At 64.1% G+C, this 19,379-nt stretch overlaps 3 protein-coding genes across 8 annotated transcripts; 2 read left to right on the forward strand and 1 right to left on the reverse strand.

The window, feature by feature from the left end:
• The first annotated feature begins 2,712 nt into the window (after window positions 1-2,712).
• On the forward strand, window positions 2,713-5,541 carry LOC119847659 (interferon-inducible GTPase 5-like). 2 transcript variants are annotated; one of them, XM_038382604.1, is made up of 2 exons: window positions 2,713-2,855; window positions 3,832-5,541. In XM_038382604.1, exon 2 carries the CDS (start codon window positions 3,848-3,850, stop codon window positions 5,069-5,071), a length of 1,224 nt encoding a protein of 407 aa, XP_038238532.1. In that variant the 5' UTR covers window positions 2,713-2,855; window positions 3,832-3,847; the 3' UTR covers window positions 5,072-5,541. The 2 variants fall into 2 exon arrangements, with proteins under 2 accessions (XP_038238532.1, XP_043357995.1); XM_043502060.1 differs by lacking the exon at window positions 2,713-2,855 and adding an exon at window positions 3,269-3,401.
• A 383-nt stretch (window positions 5,542-5,924) lies between these two features.
• On the reverse strand, window positions 5,925-15,255 carry SMG9 (SMG9 nonsense mediated mRNA decay factor). Of its 5 annotated transcripts, none has more exons than XM_038382579.2 (14): window positions 15,188-15,255; window positions 12,015-12,179; window positions 11,852-11,926; window positions 11,121-11,364; window positions 10,620-10,717; window positions 10,200-10,312; window positions 9,713-9,824; window positions 9,188-9,283; window positions 8,760-8,845; window positions 8,151-8,257; window positions 7,803-7,910; window positions 7,379-7,504; window positions 6,981-7,125; window positions 5,925-6,661 (listed from the first exon to the last, which is right to left on the reverse strand). In XM_038382579.2, the coding sequence occupies exons 2-14, from the start codon at window positions 12,168-12,170 to the stop codon at window positions 6,583-6,585; spliced, it is 1,545 nt and encodes a 514-aa protein (XP_038238507.1). In that variant the 5' UTR covers window positions 12,171-12,179; window positions 15,188-15,255; the 3' UTR covers window positions 5,925-6,582. The 5 variants fall into 5 exon arrangements, with proteins under 5 accessions (XP_038238507.1, XP_038238510.1, XP_038238506.1 ...); XM_038382582.2 differs by lacking the exon at window positions 15,188-15,255 and adding an exon at window positions 13,904-14,189 and having other exon boundaries at window positions 6,941-7,125; XM_038382578.2 differs by lacking the exon at window positions 15,188-15,255 and adding an exon at window positions 13,904-14,182.
• Window positions 14,343-19,190, forward strand: LOC119847637. The gene is made up of 3 exons (XM_043502054.1): window positions 14,343-14,425; window positions 15,877-15,966; window positions 16,444-19,190. Exons 2-3 carry the CDS (start codon window positions 15,883-15,885, stop codon window positions 18,520-18,522), a joined length of 2,163 nt encoding a protein of 720 aa, XP_043357989.1. The 5' UTR covers window positions 14,343-14,425; window positions 15,877-15,882; the 3' UTR covers window positions 18,523-19,190.
• The last annotated feature ends 189 nt before the right edge of the window (window positions 19,191-19,379 follow it).

Consider the following 19,379-nt stretch of genomic DNA (forward strand, 5'->3'; position numbering starts at 1 on the left):
AGGCGTGTGCCCCGCCTGGGAGCAGATCCCCGGGGGCTGTGAGACCTGCGGCTCCCAGCCTGGACCCAGTGCTGGCCCAGGTTTCTCTGGGACCTGGTGCCTGCGGCTCCGGGCCGGGGGCGGCAAAGCCCGGGGCTAGGTCTAGCTGGAGAAAGGCCCCCTGGGCACACAGTCTGTCCCTGGCGCAGGCCCAGATGGGGAAGGACCCGCTGCTCAGCCCGGGCTTCCAGCTCCCCTTGGAGGTTACAGAGCTCCATCCCCATGTCTCTCTACCTTGTTTTTCCGGCTTTCTTCCTTCCTGCCAGTAGTGCCCCCCTCCGGGCTCCCCCACTGCTCCCTTCAGCACCAAGCTGAGCTGGGGTTCCCGGCTGTCGCCGACACTACCCGCAGCAGCGGCTATGGCCAGGGCCCCCAGGCCCTTTTAAATTGCCCAGGCCCCTGGGAAATTGCCCCCTTTGTCCCTCCTCCCCCGTCAGTGGGCCTGGACCGATGGGGCATGAATGTACAGATGGTTAAATAAGGTGGCCACATAACAGTGTTTATCCCACTGGGTCATCTTCAGTCCATGCATTATACTTTGGTGGGATGATGGGTAACCATCCTCCCTGCAAAAAGACAAAAAGCTGATCTAAAGCAAAGTTAAGCTGAGAGCAAGAGGCAGGCCTGGCTCACAGGATCTGACAAGCACGGGGCTAATCCAGCAGAAACGCACATCCCTAGGTTGTGCTAGGCGTAAGAATAGAGCCGCAAGCGCATTGCAGAAAGGTGGTACCAGAACCCCTCGATACCAAACACATCCCCCAAGGAGAACAGGAACACGCTGACCCAGCCGAAAGATGAGCTCAGGATGACAGGGTGATGAATAGAGAGGTTTTGACTGAACCAACACGTACAAGGTAACAGGTAGCACCCAAATACGTCAGGAGTGATGCAGCACTTGTTTGTATCGGTGAATAAAGACACAGAGGCAGCATCTTTGGCTGGCCTAGGGGACAATGGAAAGTCCTGCCCTTAACTGAGCTAGTTCATTGCAGCTGGCATAGCTGAGGTAGGGTACCTGTTCCCATTGAGCCAGGGCCTTAGCACCGTGCTTCGCTGACAATAAACCTGACCAAGTTCCTTCGCTACGAGCCGAGTCTGTGGATTTATTGGGCGGTTCGCTCGAGGGCGGCTGAGCCGGCTGTCTGCGCAGAGCTGGGAGATCTGAATCAGAGCGGGACGGGGACCCCACGCAGGAAGAACACACACGCACGCAGCCGAACATCTGCCGACAGTATCAAGCATGAGGGCCAGTCAAACTGGGGGGACCACACAACACGTGGCCAGGAAAATTTCCTTGCTGTCGCCAATTTCCTCCTGCCGTAGCCGGGTGGTGTCGACAGGCTTCCCCTTTGCCGCTGGGCTTTCCGACGGCCTTGGCCCCCTTCTCTGGCCTCGCGCTGCCCAGCCAGTGGCTGCTGGGGGAAACCGGGCCCTCCCGCTACACCGGAACCTGCCACCCCCAGCCACTCCTGCCTGCCGGTTCCTGGGCTCTTCCAACCCGGCCTGACTAGGGTGACTAGAGGGCAAGTGTGAAAAATCAGGATGGGAGTGGGGGATAATAGATGCCTATATAAGAAAAAGCCCCCAAAATCAGGAGCGTCCCCTTAAAATCCCCCCCCCCCGGCTGCTTGCCAGCCTCCTCCAGCCAGACTAGGCCCCAGGGCTTCTCCTTCCCCATAGGCTCCTGCTAGGCCCAGGGAGCGACTGCAGACTCCTTCCCCGCAGTCCCCTTCCGCTGCCCACTTCCCTTCTTTATACTCACTCGCCTGCTCCAGCCCCTGGCTCTGCCGGTGCGGCCTGGTGCCATCTCAGGCCCACACTAAGCCGTTCGGGGCCTGGGTGGGGCGCACACCCCACCACACTGCGACACGCGATACAATGACCGTAAGGGAACATGCAACACGGCCGACACCGAACACAGGCTAGATTCAGGCACCGCAGAATTCGATTTGTTTACTTAGAATTTCGATGGATGATGCTCTGGATTTTTAAGTTTTTTATTTTTAATCATTTACATGCTCACAGTTGTGCCAAATTACGTGTGTGACACGTTCCCACCGCCCAGATTTGTATCTATTTTAAATATTTGCAGTAGCAGGAAATTCGGGGGGGAGGGGAGAGGCAATAACCCTTGCAAGACTGTGATACAGCTTATGCTGGAGGCTACCACGGGACAGGGAACGCAGCCTGCTAGCGTGGGTGGGTTTTCTGGGTCAAACGCTGTCGCCGTTTGATCCCGCTGTGTCCAGTGACTGTGAACAAACAGTGCCGCAGCTCCCAGTGTGGAGCACGAGTGGGTGGCACGAGGGGTCTCCCGCACGCACGGCCGGACTGGTTTTTCTGAGTAAGCCCCAGGCTGGATTGTTAAGTGACCAGGGCCCAGTGGGGAGGGGATGGAATCTGCTCTGTGCCGGCCTTGCCCTTGCTGGAGGAGGAGATGAGCCGTGTGGGTCCCTGCCGGGGGTAAGCCCTGCTCCGTGGGGGAGATACCCAGTGGCACAAGGCTGGTCAATGAGCGGCGGGTTGGGCAGACAGGGCAGGGGGTGCAGGTTGTGGGGATTTGCTCTAGGAGGGGCACAGGGACAAACGCAGCAGAGTTAATTCCTTCCAACAGGGGCGGTGCGTGTGTGTAATCACACACACACACACACACACACACACACACACACACAGCAGGGCTCCTTCCTTCCAGCAGGGGGCAGCAGGGACACACACACACACACACACACACACACAGGAAACGAAAGTGAAACCCATGAGCCCGCAGGTCGCCTCCAGCAGGGGACAAGGACAGATCTGGCCCCACTTGGGAGGTAACCATGGGGAAGGGGGCAGACAGACAGACGGGGGGTGGGGGGGGCAGCCAGACGGATGGAAGGGGAAGGAAGCAGGGACGGGGGGGAGGGGGGAGATGGAAGGAAACACGGGGGACGGGGGGGTCGAAGCAAACAGGGTGGGTGGGAAGCTGCCAGAGGGGGGAGGGTAGAAGGGGAGGAGCCAGGGGACAGAGGGAGAAGAATGGGGGGGAAGCAGGGGGTAAAGGGGTCGGAATGGGGAGCAGAGAGAGGGGGGAGCTGTGGTGGACTCGGGGGGCAGAGGGAGAAGAATGGGGGGGAAGCGGGGTAAAGGGGTCGGAATGGGGAGCAGAGAGAGGGGGAGCTGGGGTGGAATGGGGGGGGGAAGAGGGGTGGGGGGAGCCAGGGGTGGAATCGGGGGCAGACAGAGGAGGAGCCAGGGGGCAGACGGAGAGATGAGGACAGACTGAATCCGAACAGGACAGGGGGACCCCCCCATCCTTCCTTCCACCACCCCAAATGGGGCTGTGCCCAGGGGGACCCGGGCAGTGCCCCACGGGGCCAGTGAGCGACTGACCCAGACCGGCCGGGGGGGTGGGTGCGCATGTGCAAACTGGGGAACCCTCCCCTTTTTCTGCCTAACCCCCCAGGGATGGGGGCCACTTTGAGGAGACGTCTGTTGATGATGTGGGTGGGGGCAGGTGAAGTGCCCTGGCTTGGGCTCCTGGCTTTTGCCTACCCCCACCCCCCAATGGAAGGGGGAAACTCATTCCTGGCCCCCCTGAGCCAGGCAGCCCCTGCCCTGGGCTGGAACAGGGCCGGCAACCCCCAGAGAGGAAAGGCCCCCATGCTCCATTCCCTGCCCCCCTGGGCCAGCCAGTCCCCGCCCTGGGGCCGGGTGGGAGCTGGCGTCCCCTAGAGGGGAAAGGCCCCGTGTCCTGTTTCCCTACATTAACCCCCACTTCTGCATCTCTCTGTCCCCCTTCCCCCCCAGTGCTCTCCCAAGCCCCATGGCTGATCAGACCCCCCCGGAGAGCACCTTCACGGAGGAGTATGACATCATCACCGACGAGGACATCGTGGAGATCAGGGACGCCCTGGAAGGGGGCCGGATGGACGAAGCCGCCTCGAAGATCCTGGAGAGCCTGGAGGCCTTGGAGAACGCCCGGCTGGACATTGCCGTGACCGGGGAGTCTGGCTCCGGCAAATCCTCCTTCGTCAATGCCATCCGCGGCCTGCAGGACCATGACGAGGGAGCGGCCGCCACGGGGGTGGTGGAGACCACCATGGAGCCGACCCCGTACCCCCACCCCAGGCACCCCAACGTGACGCTGTGGGACCTGCCAGGCATCGGCACCCCGGAGTTCCAGTCCCACACCTACCTGGAGCGGGTGGGCTTCCCCCGCTACGATTTCTTCATCCTCATCGCCTCCGAGCGCTTCCGAGCCAACCATGCCCAGCTGGCCCGGGAGATCCAGGACATGGGCAAGCGCTTCTACTTCGTGCGCTCCAAGGTGGACAACGACCTGGACGCGGCCAGAAAAAGGCGGTCGGCGAGCTACAGTGAGCAGGGGGTCCTGACGCAGATCCGGGACGACTGCTGCCAGCGGCTGCTGGCCGAAGGGGTGGCTTCCCCAACCGTCTTCCTCCTCTCCAGCTGGGAGCTGGGCAGCTACGACTTCCTGGCGCTGGAGGAAACCTTGGCGAAGGAGCTGCCTAGCCACAAGAGACACGCGTTCCTCCTGGCTTTGCCCAACATTTCACTGGGCGTCCTGCAGAGGAAGAAGGAAGCCATGCAGAGGCAGATCTGGAAGCTGGCCACTATCTCCTGCAGCGTGGCCGCTGTCCCCATCCCGGGGCTCTCGGTGGCCTGCGACATGACCATCCTGGTCAAAACCCTCTCTAAATACCGCCAGACCTTCGGCTTGGACGACGAGTCGCTCTGCAAGCTGGCTGAGAAGGTGGGCAAACCCGTGGAGGACATCAAAGAGGCCATCAAGTCGCCTCTGCCCAGGGAGATCTCCAGGGACCTGGTGCTGAAGTTGCTGACCAAAGCCGGAGGAGGAGCACTGATGTTCATTGAGTACCTGGCCAGCACGGTGCCGGTGTTTGGGTCCATGGTGGCCGGGGGGATCTCCTTCGCAACCACCTATTACATGCTCCGCAGCTTCCTCGACGAAGTCGCCAGGGACGCCCACAGCGTCCTCATCAAGGCCTTCGAGACGGACGTTTGAAGGAGGGGCGGCGGGGGGGAGGGGGGGGGGGGGATCTTGGCCGCAGCACTGAGCTCAGTCTGCCGGCCATGGCAGAGATTTCGGTGCCGGCTCCTCAGCGAGAAGAGGTCGGTGTTGGGCTGATGGACACCAGCTGGGAAGTCGGCGGGTATCAGAGCAGCATGTGACCAGCTGGCCTCCATGGGACCCACAGGCTCTCCGGACTTGTCCCGAAGGGCACCTGCTCCGTGCCAGCGGTGCTGTCTCCCACCATGGAGGGGGAAAGCAACCCGGGAGGGTAACGGGAGGCCACAGGCTGTGGTGCTATTTTGGGGCCCTGTAGGGGGAGCCTTGCAGCTCCCAGTGGAGGATTGTGGGAGCTCAGCACCCCTGGTCTGGGATCAGCCTCGCTTTGGTGCAATCAGGGTGTGGTTCAGTAAAACGTGGGATTGTTTTGCGGGTGGTTGATTAAAAACAAACTTTAAATTAAACTTATTTTATGATGGTGGGGTAGAAAATGGGAGCCAGAACTCCTGGGTTCTATCCCTGGCTCTGGGAGGGGAGTGGGATCTAGTGGTACAGCAGGGGCAGGGGAGAAGCCAGGACTCCTGGGTTCTATCCCTGTCTTTGAGAGGGAACACAGTGCTGACTTTACAATCTTTCCACAAAGGCCTAACCTGAGCCCCCTCAACCCACTACCAGTATAGACGGGCCCGTTGGTCTGACACATCGCAGGTGCCCGATACCAGGTAGACAGGCCCGGGTGGATGAGCCCATTGGTCGGATCGGGGGCGTGGGGTCTGCACGAGACGCTCTGCCCCAGTGCAGCCACTTCTCCAGGTGTTAAAAAAAAAATCCACGACACAGTCAGTGCCCAGCTTGAAACTCTCTTTATTAGCAGGAGTGGTGGGGGTGGGGCACAGCATGGGAAGACCCTATGGCCATTGTGGGGGACCCCGATATGGGGTCAGAGCTTCACATGCGGCAGGGACAGTTGGAAGGACAAAGAAGGGGCGTGAATGGGGGGAGGGGAAGAGATTCTTCCTTAAGGCTGGTGTGGATGAGACATGGGGAGGGATGGAGGGAGGGAGGGAAGGAGAGATGAAGAGGAAGGAAGGAAGCAGGGGAAGAGGAGATGAAGGGCTCAGCTCCATGGGGCACTGGTTCAGGACTGTGGCCCTGCCCTATGGTTCACCCCCGCCCCGATCTTGCCCTGTGGCATCGTAGCGGGTGCATTCTCAGCCCCGGGCAGGCTGGGAGAGGCGAGGGCTCCCCCCCACCAAGTACCCCTTTCTGGCTGAGGGAGCTCCACGGCTTGGGGGGGGGTCAGGATGGCTCTGCCCCAGGTGCCCTCTGGGGGTGGGATGGTGGCCGGGGAGGGTGTCCCGCCCAGGCTCTCCCGCACCCCGCCTGGGGCCAGCCACCAAACAGCACCTCCCGGGCTGCCCAGCAGGCCTCTTCTGCCCCAGGAGGCAGAGAGCGGGGGCCCCGGTGCGGCCCCCCAGCGCAGTGGCTTCTCGGGCGGCAGTCGCTCAGGCCAGCAGGCGGCTGTACTCCGAGAGCGCCGAGGATTTCTTCACCCCGTCCCAGATCCGGGCAGCATAGTGGAACCTGCCGGGGGGTGCATAGCATATGGGTCAGCGCCGACGGTCGGGGGAGAGCCCCCACCCTGCCCCCTGCTGCACTGTGCCCCCTAGTGTCACCCTGGGGCTTCGGGACCAGTCCTTGCTGCCAGGGGAGAGCCCCCACCCCGCCCCCAGCAGCACAGTGTCCCCTAGCACCACCTTGGGGCATCAGGGCTGGCACTGACTGCCAGCGGCGTACCCCCTCCCCACCCCGCTTACTTACCCATAATCTTTTGCCCCATAATCTCCTACCCAACTTGCCTACCCACAATCCACTGCTCCCTCAGCTGTATCTGGCCCCTCACCAGTTCTTCTCCGTCAGGATGGTGTGGGAGAGCTGGGGCCGCGCCATAGACATGATCTGGCTGCGCAGCTTGACCACGAGCGACTGGAAGCTGGGGTGCCCCTTGTACCCGGGCAGCAGGGAGAAGAGAGGGCCGCCCCCAGGAGCTGCAAGAACAAGGGGGGAGAGAATGAGAATAGGGCTGCCCCGAGGACCGCAGGGGGGCAGAGGGGGGCACTGCCCCAGGGACCGCACTCAGGGACCACAAGGGGGCATAGGACAGCGCCGCCCTAGAGGCCGCGCCCCAGGACTGCAGACGCCTGCTCCCCAGCCCAGGGGGAGAAATACTCACAGCGTCACCTAGTGGGGCACAGAGGAACGGCAGGGTAGGACTCTGGGGGCAGGATCCCAACTCCCTACCTGCTCTGGGGAAAGCGTCGTCGGCGTCACTGTCTGCGAACGGCAGCAGGAAGAGATTCACCTCCGTGTCCAGGTAGTCGTAGGGCAGGCCAGGGAAGATGTTACACTCCAGCATGGAGAGAGTGCCTGAGAAACAGACACACGAGCCAGCTGGCCCCAGCGCGGCACTAGGGGGCGCTGCGCTGCAGGGAGCAGGGTGGGGGCTCTCCCCTGGCAGTCAGGGCTGGCCCCAAAGCCCCAGCGTGGCACTAGGGGGCGCTGTGTTACTTTCGAAGTGAGAATCACACCCAAGCTTCCAGCCATTCCTGGTCATTCCAAATTCCCCTGCAGGGACTGGGCCATTAGCTCTGCGTCCTGGAACCCAGGTGTCCGGGGCCCTGTTCACCCCACCCCCACGCAGGGGGAGCTAGCGGGAAAGGCTTACCCTTGTATTTCAGGTGCGAGTGCATCATGATTTTATCGATAACCACATGCATCTGCTTCAGGTTCCGGGGACAGAAATTCTCCCGCTTGGCCTTGTTCTGCAGAAAAACTGGAGCAAGGGGCAGAGACGCCGGGGGGGGGTAGGGGGGGGAGAGAGGAAATTCAGCCTGGACATGACAGCACAGACCAACACCTGATAGAATAACCTGGCCCCATTCACCAAGGGAACACTAGAGGGTGCTGTGCTATGTGAGCGGGGTAGGGACTCCCCCTTTGCAGTCAGAGCGGGCCCCGATGCCCCAGGCTGGCGCTGGGGGGCGCCGTGCTGCGGAGGGCAGCGGCTGCTCACCGACGTGGGGATAGTACTCCGTGCCCTCATCGGCGCCTGAGGAGCCGGTGGACTCGTGGCTGGGGGAGGGCGTAGAGGGTTTCACCATCTCGGCCGTCTGCAGGAATCTGCCGTGGGGACACAGGGAGCTGCGGTTAGTGGGGAGCTGGGGGGCTCTGGGTCCCCGGGGCAACTTAGTGCCTGTAGGAGAGGCGGGGGGGTCCCTGTCGGGAATGGGGCTGAGACCTGGCAAACTTGAGTCACACGTGAATTGCTGAGCTAGAGGGGCCCGGAGCCCATCCCCCGAAACAGCCTGGGGCCAGATCAGAGCCAGTGCCCCATTCCCATCCCCCACCCCAAGCCAGCCAGTCCCAGCCCTGGGACTCGATGGAAGCCAGTGCCCCCCCGAGGGAAAAGACCCCGTGTCCCATTCCCTTCCCTCCAGAGCCAGCCAGTCCCAGCCATGGCACTAGGTCAGAGCCGGCACCCCCTAGAGGGGAAAGATCCCATGCCCCATTTCCTGCCCCTGCCCCACTCCAGACAACCAGTCCCAGCCCTGAGGCTGGATGGGAGCCAGCACCCCCCAGAGGGGAAGGGCCCCATGCCCCATCCTGCTAGGGGCCTTCTCACCTGTACAGACTTAGGTCGGTGAACCAGTCCTGCACCACAATGACCACGTGGCAGACCGTGAAGAGGAAGGCCGCGATCTGCAGGGACTGCAGGGAGCAGAGCAGCTGTCCAAGGAGGAGTTTTGGGGTGGGGTCTCCCCCCAGGACCGAGCCAGCAAAGCGAATGCCCCCCCCAAATAGTAGCAACAAATCATAGCTGTGTATCCCATTACCCCCCACCCTGGAGCTGGATCAGAGCCAGCACTCCCTAGAAGGGCAAGGCCCCCTGTCCCGTTCCCTGGCCCCCAGAGCCAGCCAGCCCCCGGCCCTGGGGCTGAATTGGAGCTAGCACCCCATAGATGGGAAAGGCCCCGTTCCCCATTCCTCGTCCCAGTGAGCCAGCTAGTGCCCGCCCTGGGGCCGGATGGGAGGTGGGGGGCAGTAGCCTACCTGCATCTCCACGTAGGTGTGGGGCAGGTTGTACTCGGGGGGCAGCTTGCGGTCGTTGTTGATGAGATGGTCCAGGATGGAAGGGCTGAGAATCGGCTGGAGGGGGACATGGGGCAGAGAGCGTTACAGCGTCCGACTGTCCAGAGCTGCTCACAGGGACATGCACACGGATCAGGGCTCGTCCCCGCCAGGAGGGCCCCCCCCCAGGGAATCACTCCACTGTTACCCTGCACTGCCCAACGGGGGAATCCCCCCACAGCCCATAGAGATCCCCCATTGCTAGAAAGCCAGGGAGCCCAGCCATCCCCACCCTGCCACCAATCAGCCCCCGCCAACCCATGTGCCACATGGGCCCCCTATCGCTACCGGCCCAGGGGCAGGCCCAGCAGCCACAGATGGTGGCCTTGTGTGGTGCTTCCCCCTGGTGGCCAAAGGCAGTATTGCGCCAGGATCTCCATGCCCATTGCCACCAGAGGGGTGGTTGTGAGGGGGGGTGCCCCCTGGAGAAGGGGGCGGGGCAGGGACCTGGGTGTCGAGGAAGATGATGCGCTCCTGGGTGATGAAGAAGTCGATGCCGCTGGTCTGGTTCCCCCCGCGCTCCTTGATCTCCTGGCTCTGGGTGCGGAACACGTAGGCCCTGGGATGGGGGGGGGGGCACAACGGACACCGAGAAGGGTCAGTAGAGATGGGGGGGAAAAATATGTGCCCCCTTGACCTGCTTCTTGATGCCCATCCCCCACCCAACACCCCCTCAACATCCCACCTCCCCACTGTCCCCCAGTATCCCACCTCCCCCGCAAACACTTGCCACTACCCCTACTGCCGGTGCCCCCCCAGCACCCACATCCGCCCTTCACCCACCTGCCCCCCTCCATCCCATCCCAACTTCCCGCTTGCCCCAGCCACTCAGCATTCACGCCCATCCCTGCACGAACACACCAGACCCCGTGCATGCCCCCTCCCCAGTTGCTACCCCCCGAAACACCCACAAAGCCCCCTCCCACCCCCGTACCTTTGATCTTCTTCAGGTTGGTTAGCCGACAGCAGAGACATCAGCATGGATTTGCCGGTGCCCTGTAATCCCAGCACCCCGACCACCAGCACATCGGTCTGGTCCAGCAGGTACTGCCGAGGAGAGAGCGCTCAGCGACAGCCGGCTCCCTTAGAGCCCACGAGTCCTGCGGAGCAGCAGTACAAAAGCAGGGCCTGGCTGGCTCGGGGGGAGGGCGGGGAATGGGGCCTTTCCCCTCTAGGGGGCACCAGCTCCCATCCAGCCCCAGGACAGGGTCTAGCTGGCTCGGGGGTGCAGGGAACGGGGCACGTGGCCTCTCTCCGCTAGGGGCCGCCGGCTCCAATCTGCCCTCACTACTAGGGGCCGGGGGTCGCGGGGAGAATCTCTACGTGGGGTGAGGGGCGTCCCGGGGCCAGGTACCTCGATGGCGCTGTCACACCAGTTCATCTGATCGTCCACCAGTTTGATGCTGTGCTTCATCTTCTCCGGGGCCAGCAGCTTTGCCTGGCCCACCACGGCTGGGGGAGGGACAAAGAGACGGGGCTCGGAGAGTCTTACAGCCCGAGCCGGGGGCTTAGCTACGCGACGTCCCACCCAGTGCTGCTCTAACCCACTGCAGACGGAACCCAGGAGTCCTGACTCCCAGCTCTAACCACTAGACCCCACTCCACTCCCAGAGCTGGGGAGAGAATCCAGGAGTCCTGGCTCTCAGCTCTTCCTCCCCAGACCCAAACCCACGAGCTCAGCAGGGAGGGGTTGGCTGCCACCAGGTGGCACGCATTGGTAACTACATGCATATTAAAGGGGACTGGCTTCTCTTCCCACATCCCACCCCCCTGGGGCTACAACCTCCTACCCCTTCCTCCTAGCGCCCCCCACCCCCCCGCTGCTCCTCGCCCCATCTCCACAGCGGGCACTCACGGTCCATGGTGCTGCTAGACGCAGCGGATCCCATGCCCCGGTTCTGGATCTGGTAGACGGGTTGCGTGGGGCGCTGTCCCTCCTTCTCCCCCTTGGCAGCAGCTGTGGGGAGCTGGGCAGCCCCCTCTGACGCCCCCACTGGGCCTTTGCCTTCCTCCCGCGACTTCATCAGCACGATGGGCTTCTCCATGGGGGGCGGGGCAGTGGCGGGTGGGACCGGAGCTGGGGCAGGGGCCAGTTTGGACTGTGGGGAGAATGAGGCTAGTAGAGACCCCCCCTCCCCTACTCAAGCTGAGGATAGAACCCAGGAGTCCTGACTCCCAGCCCCCTTTGCTCTAACCCATTGGACCCCACTCCCCTCCCAGAGCTGGGGTAGAACCCAGGACTCCTGACCAAGGTCTGCCCAGCTCATTTACTCTTACTGGACTCACATATCCTGCAAATGGTTAAAAAGCGGTTGCGAGACACCCTTGCTAAGCGGCTGCTCTATATAGTAGCTAATAGCCTACTGCTGCTGCATGCTGGCAGAGGAACTCCTTTAGCTTCATGTGAACGATACCAGCTATACTACAGCTGCCTGCTGATGAAGCCACTCCTTTAGCTAAAGCAGCAGAGTCCTGTGGGCTGGCACGGGTGGTGGTGGGTACAATCCCCACTATTGGTGGGGTCACACACACAGGGGGTGGGTGTGACAGGCCCTGGGGGCAGCGCCCTTCCCATGTGGGTCTTACCCTCTCAGCGGGCGGCTTGGCCAGGATGATGGGCGTCTTCTGCATCACAGACCCCACTGGCTCCTCTGCGGGCTCCTGGGGGAGAGATTGGAGAGGGGTGAGGGGGGAGTCCTCGCACGGCCCCTTCCCCGCCCCACAGCCCCTCCCCTGCCCCATCACTCACCCGGCGCTCGCGGTCCCAGGGGCCGTAGTCACGCTCCCGGCCCGGCCCCGACAGGCTCTGGGGGCCGCCTGGGGGGCCCAGCTCCTTGTCGCGGTTCCAGCGGCGCCGGCGGTCGGGGCCGTACAGGCCGGGCTGGCTGTGCCCGGAGTCCGACATGGCCGCCACCTGAGGGGGGGCGAGAGTCACGTCAACCCCGGCGCGGCGGCGGAGGATACGGTGCAGGGGATCAACTTGGGACTATTTCCCCAGCGTGGCGGAGGGACATATTCCAGAGAAGAGACTGCTGGGAACTATTCCTTGGCATGGCGGATGGATACCAGAGAAGGGAAGAGAGCCAGTGTGGTGCAAGTATACGATGCAAAGAGGCTGCTAGGGACTATTTCCCTGAACGGGTGGAGAAGGAATATATCGCAGAGGCTGCTAAGGACTATTTCCCTGGCATGGCAGACGGATACATATACGTGTGAGGCACACTCCTGGGAACTATTTCCCCCCACACTGCGGAGGCATATCACAGAAGAGACACAATCACTAGGGCTATTTACTCGACATGGTGGAAGGGCACCAGGGTTATTTAACTAGCAAGACACAGAGACACCACAGAGAACACAGGGCCTATTTCCTCTGCACTATTTACCCTGCCTGGCAGAACACGAGCACAGAAGGGCGGAGGGATACTGGAGAAGCCCCCAGGGACTATTTACCCAGGCAGCGAAGGATCAAACCGCTACAGGGAACTACTTAACCTGCACAGCGGGAGGATGCCCGAGAGAAAACCCAGGGCCCGTGGGACTACTTCGCCAGCATGGCGGAGGGATACCACAGACAGAAGTCGACACGATGCATGGGGCCAGGGTGGCCGAGAGCCATTGAACCAAACTACGAACGCTGGATATGATGGAAACCGGGTCAAGCCGCACCCCTAGTCCCAGCACCTTTGTGGGGGACTATTTCGCCCATGCGGTGGAGGGATATTGAACCTGCTGCTTAAAGCACTGGGGCGTTATCAGACCCGTGGGGGGATATGGGGTAGGAGGCTGCTGGGATACGTCTTGCTCAGCTGAGGGGTTATGACCCCAGCCCGAGGGGGCGCCACTGGGATTATATACCCTGCGGAGAGATACAGAGAAGTGACAAGGTGAAATGGGGTTACATGGCCTGCAGAGGGATATGGGGGCAGGAGATGCCCCCACCCCGGGCTATACGGTCCGCAGAGGGATACGGGGCAGGCCGCGGGGGCCGGCGGAGGGATACGGGGCAGGCCGCGCTCTGCCCGCGGGGGCCGGCGGAGGGATACGGGGCAGGCCGCGCTCCGGCCGCGGGGGCCGGCGGAGGGATACGGGGCAGGCCGCGCTCCGGCCGCGGGGGCCGGCGGAGGGATACGGGGCAGGCCGCGCTCTGCCCGCGGGGGCCGGCGGAGGGATACGGGGCAGGCCGCGCTCTGCCCGCGGGGGCCGGCGGAGGGATACGGGGCAGGCCGCGCTCCGGCCGCGGGGGCCGGCGGAGGGATACGGGGCAGGCCGAGCTCCGCCCGTGGGGGCCGGCGGAGGGATACGGGGCAGGCCGAGCTCCGCCCGCGGGGGCCGGCGGAGGGATACGGGGCAGGCCGAGCTCTCCTCGCGGCGGCTGTGCGACCCGCGGAAGGATACTCCCCTAGGTTATGAAGCTGTAGGGACTACATGCGCTGCGCGGGTCACCAGGCTGCGGAAAAGGCCGCAGACCGACATACCCGGCGGAAGAATAACCCCCTAGGGAACGGGAAGGCCGAACTAGCTACCCGCGGAAGGATACCGGCCTGGGTAACTCGTCCCAACCGCCCGCCCCTCGGAGGGATACCAAGAGGGTGACGCGTCGCCCGGCACTATCTACCCCGCCCCGCGGAGCGATACCTGAGCGCTGGTGCTGAGAGCAGAAGCCGGGACTGTCTCCCCGGTAACGGCGGAGGGATACCGGGCGGCTCACTGGGGCTGAGGTACCGTGGAGCGGCCGGGACGGGCTGCTAGGGAAGCCCGGCGGCGCGAACAGAGCATCTGGGCGCCGGCTTGGAACGAACCTGCTCGGCCACCGTTGTTTCCGAACGCGCCTGCGCGCGGGGGGGGCGTGTCCAAAATGGCGGGTTCGCGCCCGCGCCCGCCGCTAGGGGCACATGCGCACTGCGCTGGCATTGACCGACTATACCCCGCTTAAGGGGCGTGGCCTCCAGTCAGAACGAGGCTAGAAGTGTAGCTGGGGAAATACATTAGTGCGCATGCGCAGGGAGCTGGGACGCCTGGGTTCTCTGCGTGGCTCCGGGAGTGGGGCGGGACCGAGGGGGTGGGGCAAGGGGCGGAGCCAGGTCGCCTGGGTTCTGTCCCGGTTCATGGTGCGGCTCGGGTCAGACCCGGCTCCCCGTGCCTCAGTTTCCCTCGTCGGTCAGTGCTGCGGGGGGGGGGCGCTAAATAGCCGGAGACAAATAAACCCGGAACAGGGACCCCGCACCCAGGCTGGGCCGGGCTGGGAGAGTCTCCGCGCCCCCCACGGACCCCCATCTACCCCTGTACACCCCCCCGGGACCCTCATCCATCCCCCGGCCCCATGGACCCCCCAGCTACTGATCTCTCCCTCCCCGCGCCCACCCGTCTGCACCCGCGTGTGTCTCCCTCCACCCCCTGTACCCGCTGCTCCAGCTGCCCCTCTCCCTGGACTTACCCCCGTCCCCCATCCCTCTCCCTACACCCACCTCCCTGTCCCTCCGTCCCCCCCACGGCCTCTTCCCCCCCCAGCCCCCCATCCCTCTCCCTACACCCACCTCCCTGTCCCTCCGTCCCCCCACGGCCTCTTCCCCCCCCAGCCCCCCATCCCTGTCCCTACACCCACCTCCCTGTCCCTCCGTCCCCCCACGGCCTCTTCGCCCCCCATCCCTCTCCCTACACCCACCTCCCTGTCCCTCCGTCCCCCCACGGCCTCTTCCCCCCCCAGCCCCCCATCCCTCTCCCTACACCCACCTCCCTGTCCCTCCGTCCCCCCACGGCCGTCTCCGGCCCCCAAACACTTCCTCTCTCCACCGCCCCCTCCGCACAACCCCTCCCTTCCTCTTCCCCCCCCCAGCCCCCCATCCCTCTCCCTACACCCACCTCCCTGTCCGTCGTCCCCCACCCCCGCCATCTCTGCGCCACCCCGCCCCTTCCCTGTACCAGGCAAAAACGGGCCGTATTGTTCCTCCTCCCACTCCACAGCTCTGGGCCATTTAAAGGCCACAGCTGAAAGGGGGGGACTACACTTCCCAGCATCCCCCTGTGCCCCCTCTCCCCGGCTGCCAGCTTCCGGGCCAGCAGGCTGGGAGGGGCGGGGCGGGGCGGGGGCTGTGGGGATCTGCTCCCTCCCCCACGGGGTGTTTGAGATCCAGCTAGAACCATGCAGGAGGGGTCCTGGGCTGGGTAGCTGCACCCCTGGGCCAGGCAAGTACCCCCAGGTTGGCAGCGCAGGCCCTGGGCAGTCCCCCACCTCTCCCCGCTCTGTGCACTAGACCCCACTCCCAGGTTGCCTGAAATGTACTCTCCCTTCCCCCCCAACCTGAAAACTGAGGTCTGATTTCCCCTGCCTTCGCAGGACTCCTGAGTCCCCTCCCTGGCTCTGGGAGGGAAGTGGGGTCTAGTGGTTACAGCAGAGGGGCTGGGAGCCGGGACTCCTGGGTTCTATCCCCAACTCCACCACAGATGCTTTGTGTGACCTTGTGCACATCCCCGCTTGTGTGCCTCAGTTTCTCCTCTCTGCCCCCACCGGCAGCAGCAGCTGCTCTGCGCTTGTGAAGTCCTGTCAGGGCGGCGGGGGGCGCGGTGTGCTGCTGCCTACCCACTCAGTGTGTTCCCCGCTTCCCTTGCAGGCAGCCATGGAGCCGGTGCCGGCAATGGAGGTTGGGGCTGAAATTGAAGTGATCGAAGATGGCGTGTTGGAGGAGCTGCCGCTGCGGCTGGTACGTCCCGGCGCTCGTGTCTGAGCAGCAGTGCGTCGGCTTGGACGGGAGATGCAGCCATCTCTGGGGTGGGGCAGAGGCTGTTTTTACAGGACACCTCACCCAGCCCTGAGATGCGTATGCCTGGGGGTAGGGGGGGTGCTTAACAGTTTGAGACAGGAAATGCATGAACCTCACATACATGGCTGTCATTTTAGGGTAGTTTTGGTCTGGACTCGGAACTTTACTCCACTTCCTGTTTATTTTGGGGGGACTCCATAGAGAACTTGATGTACTGCAGGGGGCGAGATGGGGGGCTCTCTCCCGGCAGTCAGGACTGGCCCCCTGGCAGCCATAAGGAGACTGTGATGCAGGAGGTGGAGGACCCCCAGTCAGGGCTGGCCCCAATTCCCCAGTGTGGCAGTAGGGGATGCTGTATCACAGGGAGTGGTGTGGGGGTACTCTCTCCCCCCACTTACCCCCATTTCATCCCCCCAGGAGAACGCAAAGAACTGCCTCTCATGGGAAGGCCTGGAAGCCTCCAGCAGCGATGATGACGGGGAGACCAGTGCTCCCACTTCCCTGCCCCCCTTGCGCCCACCCCGGTCCCTGGCGCCAAACCTGCTGGCTCCCCCCTTCGCCACCAAATCCCTGCCTCTGGAGAACATCATTGTCCCCTTCCGCCCAGGGCCTGCCATCGCCCCAGGGACCCAGGCGTTTGGGGCCTACCAGTGCCAGGAGTGCTGCCAGGTCTTCGTGGAGGAGTGGCACTACCTCCAGCATGCCCAGGAGCATGCCCAGGAGCTGGCCCAGCGGCGCGGGCCGGCCCTGCCCCGCTCCCTGCCTCGGAGGAAGCAGCGCTGCCCGGAGTGCGGAAAGAGGTTCTCCCACCAGCCCCGCTTCACCAGGCACGTCAAGTGGCACCTCAAACTGGCGCAGGCGGGCATCCGGGTGCAGCGGAGATGGGGATCCCGGCCTTGCTCCCTCACTTCCTACGTCTACCAGCCGCCAGACATCGGGAAGAACCCGGCGGGTTCTGGGGATGTCCCCTGCCCGCCGGCCAACTGGGAGGGTTCGTCTGGCCTCAGGAAACAGCAGGATGGGGCCCGCCCCGGAAGCCGTGTGGGGCAGCCAAAGGGGCGTCAGATGCCCAAGGCCCGGACAGCGAGCAAGGGGCAGGGCATGGAAGGGCCCAAAGGGACCCAGCAGCATAGATCGACTCTGGGCCGGGAGTTCAGCCTGCCTAGGCCAGTTGGCATGAGTCCTATCCAGCCAATGAACGTGGAGGATGAGGGGCGGGCGACCATCTTGGATGGCAAGGTTGTCATGAGTCCTCCGCAGCCAATGAATGGCCAGGTTGGCGGGAGCGCGCTTCAGGCGGCCATCTTGGATAGCCAGGTTGGCGGGAGCACTCTCAGGACATTGGTCATCAATACTGAGGAGCAGGCAGCCATCTTAGATGGCCAGATTGACGGGAGCCCTCTCAGGACGGTGGTCATCAATGCCGAGGAGCAAATGGCCATCTTAGAGAGCCTGGTTGGTGGGAGTCCCCCACCACCGGCGCACATCAAGGAGGAGGCGGCCATCTTGGCTAGCCTGGTGGGCGCCAGCCCTCTCCACTCTTTCCGGACAGTGGTGGTGGGAGCTGAGGAGCCGGCGGCCATCTTGGAAAGCCAAATTGGCGTGAGTCCCCTCCACCCCATGCCTCTGCGGGCCGAGGAGCTCCCGCCCTCGTTGTTCCTGGAAGCTGAGCCCTGCCTCAGCACAGCAGTGGATGCGGTGACCCTCCGCCTGGTCCCATTGCTCCCTGACCCCCAGGGGCTCGTCCCGTGGGGCAGCCAGATGGTGGGGGAGCTTCCCGACGAGGCCGGAGACGCTCAGCCCACGGCTTTCCAGCTCACGGGTTACCTCCCGCCACTCAACCAACAGTGCCGCCCCCCAGGCCCGCTCAAACTTCCCCCCTCTCCGCGGGCCCCCTTGCTCCTCCACCTGGTGCCCACCCACCCCGGCGAGCTGCCCCAGGTGCTGGAGCTGGAGTACGCGCTGGGTAGTGGGCTGGCAGCCGAGCCCTGGTTGGGGGGCGTGGCACCACAGGCCGGGGACGACTTTATCGTGGTGGAGCTGGAGGCGGACACTGGCGGGCGGGAGGAGGTGGTGGCCGGCCAGCCTGGCACAGGGGGGCTTGAGCGCTCCTTGGACACCAGCGGGCGCCGGCACTTCTGGTGCCCGGACTGTGGGGTGCGCTACGGCCGGGCGGCCCAGCTCCGCTCCCACCGCCGGGGGCCGGGGCGCTGGCGGTGCGGCTGCGGCCGGCCGTTCCGGGGCCTCCTCCACCTCCTGCGGCACCAGCTCTGGCAGCTGGAGGGCGCCGCCTTCCTCTGCGCCACCTGTGGGGAGGCGCTGAAGGGGCGCCGGGCACTGGGCCGCCATGGGGGGCAGCACCCCGGCGCCCCCTGCTTCCGCTGCCCCTGTGGGGTGGGCTTCCAGCGCCTGCCCCGCTACCTCTGGCACCGGATCCGGAACCAGCCGCCCAGCCTGGGCGTCTACAGCCTGGACAGCTTCCTCCCCCCGGCCTGAGCGGGGCCGCACGGGGCCTGTGCCCCCTCGGGGGCGCCGGCTCCCATCCGGCCCCAGGGCAGGGACTGGCTGGTTCAGGGGGGCAGGGAATGGGGCACGGGGCCTGTCCCCTCTAGGGGTGCCGGCTCCCATCCGGCCCCAGGGCAGGGACTGGCTGGCTCGGAGGCAGGGAATGGGGCACGGGGCCTCTCCCCTCCAGGGGGCGCCGGCTCCCATCCTGGACCTGGCTGGCTCTGAGTGACCTGATTCTTGTTCTAATTAGATTGTCCCTAATTAAAGAGCTAAAGCGGGGCAGCTGTCATGACCTTTTCTCCCCCACCCCTGGGGGGCACTGGGACCTGGCGTGGGGGCACTGGTGATTTCTCGGTGCACCCCCCCAACCCATGCTGAAACTGTGGAAGCAGGGGGGTTGAGGGGCTTCTCAGACTCCCTGAAGCTGGTCCCCCAGCCAGCTCCCCATCTTTTCCAGCAACCCCCACCCTCCACGCAGGCGTCCCTTCCCTCTCCAGGGTCTAGGCCATGCTCTGCCAAGCAAGGAACGGACCCAGCTGTCCGGGAGAGCCCCTAGGGCTGGGGGAAGGAAACAGGGCATCGGGAGTAGAAAAGGGAGTGTTCCTGGGATTGAGGGGGGCCTTGGCAAGATGTAGGTGAAAGGGGATGGGGGCTGTGAAGGGGGAGGGGAGCTGACATAGTGGGGGGCCGGATGCAAGGGGCAGGGAGACAATGGGGGTGTGGTGGAGGGGGAGCTGAAAATGAAGGGGTCCTAGTGGCTGGCTTTGGGGTTTGGCCAGGGCTGGCAGGTTCTCGGGGTGACGGATGGGAAAGGGGCTGCAGGGGCCCTTGATGGGCGGTGGTGT

Source organism: Dermochelys coriacea, chromosome 24, assembly GCF_009764565.3.
Source record: "Dermochelys coriacea isolate rDerCor1 chromosome 24, rDerCor1.pri.v4, whole genome shotgun sequence".
Lineage (NCBI taxonomy): Eukaryota > Metazoa > Chordata > Testudines > Dermochelyidae > Dermochelys > Dermochelys coriacea.